This window comes from Pezoporus occidentalis, unplaced genomic scaffold, assembly GCF_034315485.1.
Source record: "Pezoporus occidentalis ecotype Australia unplaced genomic scaffold, CSIRO_AGI_Poc_V1 ctg164, whole genome shotgun sequence".
In the NCBI taxonomy this organism is placed as follows: domain Eukaryota; kingdom Metazoa; phylum Chordata; class Aves; order Psittaciformes; family Psittacidae; genus Pezoporus; species Pezoporus occidentalis.
In genome coordinates this window covers 3,390,610-3,400,702 of record NW_026913466.1, presented here as the reverse complement: position 1 = coordinate 3,400,702, position 10,093 = coordinate 3,390,610, and the positions used below count along the sequence as shown (strand labels likewise).

Sequence of the window (10,093 nt, the reverse complement as noted above, 5' to 3'; positions counted from 1 at the left end):
GTCCATTATGTGCCCCAGAAAAAATGTTCCACAGGATTGTCAGGTTCTTTCTTACAAGGATCAAGAGAACCAGCCATTAATTTTAAAAAGGTCATGTCATCAACTGTGGACACGTACACAGCCTGCCTTGAGTGCACCCTTTCTTACAGCCGCTGGCTGCACAGTTACCAAAACTTACATTTGGTATTTTACCCTGTATTACTTCCTAACAAAGAATCCTTCCTTCCTAACAACTTCTTACTACTAATTTGACACATTTATTATTCAGAAAGACTGCCAAACTACCACCCCTTATTTTATCAATTAAATAGGCAAAGCAACAATGCAAGCTCCTAAGCTCCCAGTTTGCCTTCTCTTCCCCCAAGATGTTAACCAAGCTGATTCACTCTCAGCAGCCATCTGATCCTTTTGCTCTCCTGAAACGATCAACACAAAGGAAATTAATGCCAACTGTGGAGGTAATTTTGTATTGACACTTTTCCAATAGAATCCAGACTTAGACCACCAGTGTCTTTCACAGGGGACATCCACCCACCCTCAGATGGTTGTAATTTCCCAACAGCAACTGTCCTGGGATGCATTCAGAATAATACCAAAAGCTGAGAAAGATTCTTTATTTCATTATCAGTTTTTTACACCACTGATTCTTCAAGGTGGTGTTTTATTTTTAAGTCTACCAATATAAAACATCCTGTTTAAAACTTACTTCAGTACAAATATAAACAATACATAAAATATAACCAACCTATTCAATATAAGGTGATTTTATTTTACAAATTACATTAACCTGCTATACTTCCATCTACAGTATAATTAGTCAATATTTCCTTTCATCCCACCAGCCAAAAGGCTAATCCTCACAGCAGCTGTTACTACTCCAGTACAGAATGACTGTGAATTTAACCTCTCCTGGATATAGCCCAATAAATTCTGTTGTTTTTCTAAGCACTTTTGTGAATTTAAATGGACGTTAGCTTGCCATCCAAATTCAGGAACAGGTCTGAAGTGGCTTTTAGGCAAGTCGCCAAATAACTTCCCAATTCCCTTATAGGGTATAGCTCTCACCCTAGAGATCTTCGAAGCAAGAACTGAAAAACAACACCTTCTTCATTTCCTCAAAATTATTTTTTTCATTTTCTAAGCACTATTTAAACAAATTATGCACAAAATCACATTAGAATAATATTAAGGGCTCATTCGCACTCTTCAGTTCTCAGCAATTTCAACCTAATGCTACCAACATAAATATGAGAGGAATATGCCCTCCTGCAACCTTTCCGAGAGTGCAAAGGCCAGGATACTGAAAAGCTTGAACATAAAATTCAACCCAGCACATGTGTTTGAATACAGAGTAAGGCAGAGGAGGACAGCAATACTCCCCAAGATAATGAAGATCTGTTATTAGAAACAACTTTTCTCCAAGACTTCAATTTCCATTTTCAGAAGTAACATAATTTACTTTTTGATTTGGCAAAGCAATAAACTTTACCTTTAAACCAATTAGAAATCTGCAGAATTTAAGCACATTACTTGTGTTTTCAAATCTCCTCTCCTGGAGATGAAATATTTCCTGTTTGGACAGGAAGTCATCAGCCAGACTGCATCAATGTGTGGCTTTAGGCATTGTAAAATTAGAAGCATTCAGGGTCCCTGTACAAAGACTCGCCTGCTGATAATAGGTTTTCTTTCTATTTCACATGCCCCTAACAACAGTCTGTAAGACTGACAGTCACAGTAGAAGATACAGGCCAGCTAGAGAAAATAAACTTCTGAGTAATAATGAACTTTCAATCCCTAAAACAGACTCATTTATAAGAAATCAGTTATAGTTGTAATGAAATAACCATTTCAACTGCATACCCTCTCTTCACAGCCATTAGATCTGATCTGCTGTGCCTACTAGATATAAGTGTAAATATTCATTTTATGTTTCAATGCAATTATTGATATTATATACAGTTTTATACATATATATATATATATACACACGCATTTAAACATTGGCACAGGGTGCCCAGAGAAGCTGTGGCTGCCCCATCCCTGGCAGTGTTCAAGGCCAGGTTGGACAGGGCTTGGAGCACCCTGGTCTAGTGGAAGGTGTCCCGTGGCAGAGGGTTGGTACTGGATGAGCTTTAAGGTCCCTTCCACCCCAAACCAGGCTGTGACTCTACAATTTGCCCTCATTAACAAAAATGTTAAAGCTCCCTCAACATGAAAAGACTAAACTCAGCACCTGTCGAAACAGGGACTAAGGGAGGCAGTGCATGATACAGACACTCCTCAGGAGGTAAGTACTTCCAGGCATGTCTGCTTCTGGTGTCCTTTGGAGCTCCCTCGTATTACATGCCAGGGAGAAAATCAACCACGTGGCAACTAAACTGCCCCTTCAGTCACCATGCAAGTGCCAAATTAGCAGATACACTACAGCCATGTGTGGTTTTAAATTTGACACAATTTACCACCATATTTCTCCCTCTGAGGCAGGCAGCCCCTGCCCTGCCAGCTGACCAACCAGAGAGACACCAGACCCAGCAGCTGCTAAAAAAATCATAGAATCAGCTAGGCTAGAAAAGACTTTGAAGATCATCAAGTCCAACCATTCCCCAGCACTGCCAAGGCCATCACTAAACCGTGCCACTGAGGGCCTCGTCTAGACAGTTTGTAAACACTTCCAGGGACGGTGAGTCCAGCACTGCCCTGGGCAGCTTGTTCCAGTGCCTGAGCACCTTTTGGGGAAGGAATTGTTCCTAATATCCAGTCTAAACTTCCCCGGCACAGCTTGAGGTCGTTTCCTCTTATCCTACCCCTTGTTAATTGGGAAAAGAGACCAGCCACTTTCTCACACAAGCCTCCTGAAAAGCAGTTCTCCAGACTAAAACCCTCCAGGTCCCTCAGCTGCTCCTCATCAGATTTACACTCGACACCCTCCACCAGCTCCATTACTCCTCTGAAGAAATGAACCCACTTATCACCTCACACGCTTTCTAGTCCCTGAGCAGTTGCTGTTTACCATTGGTTTAATTGTGGCAAGTGTGCACGCTGGCCTCAATTCCTCCTTTTCCCAAGAAGCAAGGAGACCTGCCAACCTAGAGCTCTGCTCTATCCCCTTCCCACCTGAGGAAGCAGACGGCTCCCTCTGCTCCCCATCTTGCTCCCGCTACTTGCTCTAACAGAACGAATTCCCACCTTAACCTGTCCTCACCTCCGCCTCGGCAGCGTTTTAATCACACAAACACACTGGAAGAGATTTTTCGGTTTAAAACCGCGCGGGGAGGGGCTGCGTCTCTTTGCCCCTTAGGTGAGCTCCCCCCTGTGGCCCCGCTCTGACAAGACGCTGAGGTGAAGGGTGCCTCCATTTCCCGGCGCACCTCGGGGCGGCAGGAAGGGAAGGGAAGGGGCGTGTGTGTAAGATGGCGGCTCTCAGCGCGTGGGTCCCCACAAGGTTGTCACGGGCGGCGCGGGCTCTATGGGGCTGTCGCACCCGGCGGGGCCTCGGGCAAGACGCGGCGGCCGCGGGCGGTACGTGAGGGAAGAAAGAATGGGAACAGGGATCCCCCACCGGGCTCTCTCATTGCAAAGGCTCTTCATGGTGATCTGAGGAGGGCGGGAGGAGGGGTGTGGGGCTGTTTTGGGTCTTCAGTGGGAGGGGGTGGTATGGCCGCGGCTTCCCGCCGGCTGGGTTAACAGAGTGTAAAATGCTCCTGCAGGAGGGACAGCCGCCAAGCCTGCCTTCACGGATGAAGCGGTTCAGAATCTGCTTTACAAAATGACAGGGCTCAACCTGCAGAAAGTGTTTAGGCCGGTGAAGAAGGAACTTAAGCCACCAACATACAAGCTGATGACAGAAGCTCAGCTGGAAGAGGTAGGCTGCTCAGCTTCTTGTTGATATAAGCTTTGGATTTAGCAAAAAGCTTGTAGTGGTCCTGTAACAGTTTGTGTTTCTGCTTCCTTTAATGCTGCTGTTGAAAACATTTTGATTTCTTTACTCGTTTCCTAGAACCATAGAATCAGCTAGGTTGGAAAAGATCCTTAAGATTATCAAGTCCAACTGTTCCCCAGCACTGACAAGGCCACCACTGCCCTGGGCAGCCTGTCCCAATGTCTGACCACAATTGTTCTTAATATCCAATCTAAACCTCCCCTGCTGCCACACTTATGCTGATACAAGCCAGGATGATGGTGGCTTCTTGGCTACCTGGGCACAAGCTGCTCGTTTTCAGCTCTGTCAGTCTAAACCTTCAGGTCCTTTTCCGTGAGTTTGGAGTGGCCTCCAGCCACTTTTCACTAAGCCCGGAGCATTTAGGTTTTATGTAAATCAGTGTTTCTCCACTTTAAATAGTCAGCTTTATTTATACAAATTCTCTTGATTTATCGTGGAATATGAAAGGAAATCAGATGCTCTTTTGTTTTCTTGAGTAACAGGTTTTCTTAATTATTCTCTTTCCCTAAACTGGTGACTGTGGCTTATGCTTTGGAGGAAATTTGCCATGATAAAATAACTGAAATACACTTGGCGTTTGCAGTAGTATATATACATCTTTTGTTTAGGAACAAACTCCACCAGTTTGCCCAAGCTACAGTCGTGGTATATTGTTCAGTTGTGATTCATCTATCTGCAGACTGAATTAGTGTCTCACTTCTCATGTTTGTCCAAAAATTGTATCTTAGCTTTTTATTTAATTGTAAAATTTAACTATTTTTTTCCTTTTCCAAGGCCACAAGAAAAGCCATTGAGGAAGCTAAAGAAAGACTAATGATGCCCCCTGTTTTGGATGAACGAGAGCCAATTGATGATGTCTTAGCAGAAGACAAATTACTTGAAGGAACTGAAACTACAAAATATATCTTTACAGATTTAACTTACTCTGTTCCACATCGTGTAAGTAACAGTGTATTCTTTCAAGACTTTATCATTCTTAATTTCAAATTAACCTTTAGATTTGAATAAAGTATAGTTCTGTTAGTTTGTAAAAAGTCTGAGGAGTTGCAGGTTCAGGCTGGTACAAGGGAATACAAAGAAATGTATTTCTAAATGTTTGTTTATGACAGATAGTGACTGACATTCCAGTACTCAAAAGCAGTCTTGGTGGGGGGCTGTGGGGTAGTTGGCTAATTATTTCAAAAGCAGGTGCTTGTGATATGCTAGGTGTGCTCCTCCACACATCATAGAACCTTTCTGTGGAACTGGATTACTTACTACTGGGCATAGACCAGAAGATGGAGTTACCTCACAGCGGCAGAGGAAAGCTGAGTAAGTGATAAAGTAAATTCTCAGGAAAGCTGTGAAGAAACAGTTGTCAAATAGAATTATGGAGCATAGGGGTAAAGATTGCTTTGTTTAATGAAACATCCAGATTGTCTTAGGTGCCCTTAGTAAGAGACTGGAAAATTTCTTCAGAAGTAGTTATTATTCTCAGAAGTCTCCATGGTTCAAACATGCATATGGTGATAATACCGTGAAATGAATTGCCCAGTCTCCCAGGCTGGAGAAAGGAAGACTTGCCCCGGTCGTAGAGGGTTGGGTTAGGGGTAGGCTAGTCAGACTTAACACCCATAAATCCACTGGCCCTGATGGCATACACCCATGCATAGTGAGGGAGCTGGCAGATGTTGTTGCTCTGCTGCTTTCCATCATCTTTGAAAGATCATGGAGAACAGGAGAGGTGCCTGATGACTGGAGGAAGGCCAGTGTTACTCCCATCTTCAAAAAGGGCGACCCAGAAAACTGCTGGCCAGTCACCCTCCCCTCCATCCCTGGAACAGAGATGGAACAGGTCATTTTGGGGGTCATCACCAAGCATCTAGAACAAAAGAAGGTCGTCAGGAGTAGTCATCATGGATTCACCAAGGGTAAATCTTGCTAGACTAAGCTAATAGCCTTTTGTGATGACATGGTAAGATGTCACCATGACAGAGGAGAGCAGTGGGTTGTATCTGCCTCAATTTTGGCAAGGCTTTTGGCACTGTTTCCTGTAACATCCTCATAGGTAAGCTTTGGAAATGTGGGTTACTTGAATGGACAGTGAGGTGGATTGAGAACTGGCTGAATGGCAGAGTTCTAAGGGTCATGATCAGGAGAGTAGAATTCATTTAAATGCCTGTAGTCAGTTGAACTACATGATCTCCAACCCGAAAGAATTGTGTGATTCTGATCTACTACACCATCTGAGAACTCTCTCCAGGTACCTGCTATTTATTCTTCTGCCTCTGTGTATTGAAAACTTCCTCATTCCAATGGACTTTCCTGTGTGCTGCCTAAATCAAATATGCTTGTGAAGAGATACAAGTGTGTTTTTTTTACTTGTATTTTTTGTTTTGCACTTGCCCTTACTTGATTCTAGCACCTACCTCTGAAACAGTTGAAAAAGTCCAAGACTCTTCCCTTCTTAGCTCAGTATGTGTTATGTGCATCAGTCAGGCTGGCAGCAACACTAGCTCCTTTCTCTCACTATTAGTTAGGTTATCTATGTAAACTTCACAGACTTGTAGCTCTGAGCGTGGGCGCATGCAGTTATGTCACACAGTAAAATAAAAGTGAAAATATAGCACTTGGTGAGCAGGTATCAAGGGAGAAATGATGCATCTAGCACATAGCATCAATCAACTAGAAACTGGTGTTTTTAGTGTGAGTTTAGGTAGAGAAGGACTTTGGCAAAATAAGATCTTTTTGCAATGGTTCTGGCTACAGAGAGAGCAGACTTTGGGCGATGATGCTTTTTTTACCTTCTTTTCAGGAACGTTTCATTGTTGTTAGAGAACCAAATGGTGTGTTACGCAAAGCAACTTGGGACGAGCGAGACAGAATGATACAGATATTCTTCCCACAAGAAGGGCGCAGAGTTATTCCCCCAGTGCTATTCAAGGATGAACACCTTGGGGTAAGATCTTTGGGTCTGGAAATTGATGATTTTTATTTAACTGTGCTCGGACAGTGAAGCTGTGCTAGATGGACAGAGTAACTCTGAGTAAACCAGTCTGCTGTTAGGTTTTAAGCTGTTCCAATTTTCTTTTGAACAATTGCTTATCATTGAAACTTCATTAAAGTACTTGTAATGAAGTTTCAGGTTAGGGCAAGGTAAATCCTGGGTAGGTGCAAATATTTTGTCATACCAGAAATCCAAATCCACATCTAATTTGTTCTGCTTTGATGAAATCACATGTTTAATCTGAAAAATTCAGGGGAAAAGAAATCAAAGAAACATTAATACAATACCATTAAAGCAGTTCCTATAGTCTTACTCATTTTGTTTTGTGATTAAGGGGGATGCTCAGTATAAGTGTTGCCTAGAACAGAAATGTTGTGGCTGCTGTTTTGATTTTGGAGCATTGGAATGGTGTGATTCAGAATGTAGTCCTGAATTTGAACTGTTGTTTTAGACCGTATTTCAGCAAGACCGTCATGAGGATGTCCTCAACATGTGCATTGCTCAGTTTGAGCCAGATTCAGCTGACTATATCAGAGTGAGTTCACTTTCCTTTTTTCTAGTATAAATAGCATTAATGAATAACTTAAGGGTTTGTTCTATAACCACGTCCTGGTTTCCCACAGCAGTAACCATCAGCATTATCTAGGCATCAGAGGTGCTGTTTGCGTGTTCTTTTTTTCCCTGTATAGATTACCTGTTATCTTACTTTTCTACAAGAAAAAAAAAATAACCCAGTATTCTGTTTAAGTAATTTCCACAGTATACAAAGAACTACAGATGCATGAAAATAGCCCTTACATAGTGGGGGTTTGGTATCAAACCGGAAGTTATGATAATGCCTGTAAGTGACCACAATCAGAGCTGTGCTCACTCAAGTCATGCTGACTGCTGCACTGGGATTTGAAAGAACAGGGTAGATAATAGATGAAAGTGCACCTGAGAGCACTGTATTATTTTTGGCAAAGACCAGGTACAAAAAATACAATTCTAGCAGAAACCTAGCTACTGGTGAATAGATTAATCTATACTTGCCTTTAAAATGTTTATTTCTCTTTAAATTGTAGTAATTTCTCAAGGCACTGAGAATGTAACTTCTGTTAAGAGATTTTCAAGTCCCTTTTCCTCAAAGTCAAATTTCACCTCTTTGCCCCTTAAGGGAGAGATTACAACTTGACAGCAGTGAAGATTCAGAGGAGATGTCCCTCCCTTACCAGATTTTTAGCACACAGCTAGTATTTAGCTTTCTCCTAACATAAAGATGTCTACCCCTTAGTAGCAAGAATTTAGGTCATCCCAGTGTTACCTTGAATTATAACATGTATAAAGCTTTAATATTGCCTATTGCTTATTCCTGCACATTAGGGAGGAAATACATAGAAACTCGGAGATGTAGAGGGGAGAAACTGTCATCCAGCTCCGGTTATGCTGATGAGAGTGAAAACTTTTCTGTGTATAGGTTCATCATCGGACGTATGATGACATTGAGAAACATGCCAAATACGACCTGCTCCGTTCAACAAGACATTTTGGAGGCATGGTATGGTATCTAGTCAACAGAAAGAAAACGGATGGCTTACTAATAGATATGATCAACAGAGACTTGTAAGTGGTGTTTTGTCACTTATCAATTCTGGTTATCTAAACAGAAAACAACAAGTACCAGTGTTTGAAAATAAAGTATTTCTGTAAGATGTAACATGTTTTCATTTGCATGAAATCTTAGGCTACCTGTAACTTTTAGTTACATAGATGCTGAATGGAAGCACCATAGCAGCTCTGGCCAGGGCTGATCTTAAAGCCTAACAAGTTTCTTGGCTTTTAAGATTGGCACATCCTTTTCTTCCTTCTTTAACCTTCCTGTTAAAGTTGGAAGCTTTCAATAGGTGGTCAGGTCTTACTTTTAAACTCAAGTATAAGAAGCAATACAGAAAAGTTCCAGTTTTGGAATCAAATTGTTAAAGGAAAAATTGAAATGTGTGGACAGTTAACATTACTGGAGTCAGGAGCATCTTTATCTACCACACACTTTGGCTAATGCTTGCATTTATGTAAAGCATTTGTTCAAGTTCTAAATGCAGCTGAGGGCTGAGGTGTCACAAGATTTCTAACACTACATCTGTAAAACATGCTGGTTACTGCAGTTCATGTTAGTAAGTTTCTGCAGGTGTTCTGCTAAATCCTTGCTACTAGGTAATTAATTGTATTTCACAGATTTCAGCTTAATTAAGCATCAGGCTTAAACTGCAGTATGGCTACGTTTAAGTACCTTACCTGATGAGTGTTGGTGCTTGCATGCTTCTGGTCTGCCTTCTCTTGAACAGGTTGCCTTTGCAATAGATGGGATGCCTGTTGAGCTAGATGTCCCAGTTAGCATATAGCCAGTGAAAGCAGTTTAAGAAAGCCTGTGGTGTGCAAAGTACATATTCTTTAAGTCCTTTTAAGTATTGAGGGAAAGCTAATACTACAAATGAGCCTTTATTTGTTTAGGCTGGATGATGCTACGAGTTTAATTACACTGTATCACATGCTTCATCCTGAATGTCCATCAGCAAAAGAAGCTAAGGAAGGGAAGCTTCAAGGAGTTGATCTGATCAAGGTATGCTTTTCCACTTTAAGGTTATGTAACTACATAAAGCTTCTAAAGAGCAGAAGTTGAGTTTCAGTCTAATTTCTCCTTAAGAAGTGAGTACTTTAACTAGAACTGTTCCACATGCTGGTTTGTTGGGGGCTTTGTGCCATTTTTAAAACTATATATAGCTGCTCTAGGATTTGGGTTGGCACTGGCTGATGTACCATGGGAATGATGAAATACCATTATTCAGGGATGCTCTTAATTGTACATTAATGTCTCTCCTGTCATGTTTGCAGGCATTTGCAAAAACTGAATCACAGAGAGAAGGCTATATACAATTGGCCCTCCAGACCTATGAAGAAACAATGGCTACTTCTACAGCTTCATGAAATTCACCTTTGTTCCTCACAAGTTTTAAGTCTGTTTATAAACATTCTCTGTACAGGATCCCACAATAAATACTTCAAACACCTCGCTGTTCTAGCACTTTTTTTACTGAAGCATGTATGTAAGAATCATTAGAGCAGCTTGTATTTGCAAAAGTTCAGTAAATGAACTTATAGCAGTCATCATGACTTCAGCTTTGAAGTGATAT

General features: G+C 41.5%; 1 protein-coding gene across 1 annotated transcript; it reads left to right on the top strand.

The window, feature by feature from the left end:
* Positions 1-3,391: 3,391 nt before the first annotated feature.
* MRPS22 (mitochondrial ribosomal protein S22) lies at positions 3,392-9,968 on the top strand. Its single transcript, XM_062613233.1, has 8 exons — positions 3,392-3,519; positions 3,708-3,862; positions 4,715-4,879; positions 6,735-6,878; positions 7,378-7,461; positions 8,383-8,528; positions 9,414-9,522; positions 9,795-9,968. Exons 1-8 carry the CDS (start codon positions 3,411-3,413, stop codon positions 9,885-9,887), a joined length of 1,005 nt encoding a protein of 334 aa, XP_062469217.1. The 5' UTR covers positions 3,392-3,410; the 3' UTR covers positions 9,888-9,968.
* Positions 9,969-10,093: the final 125 nt, after the last annotated feature.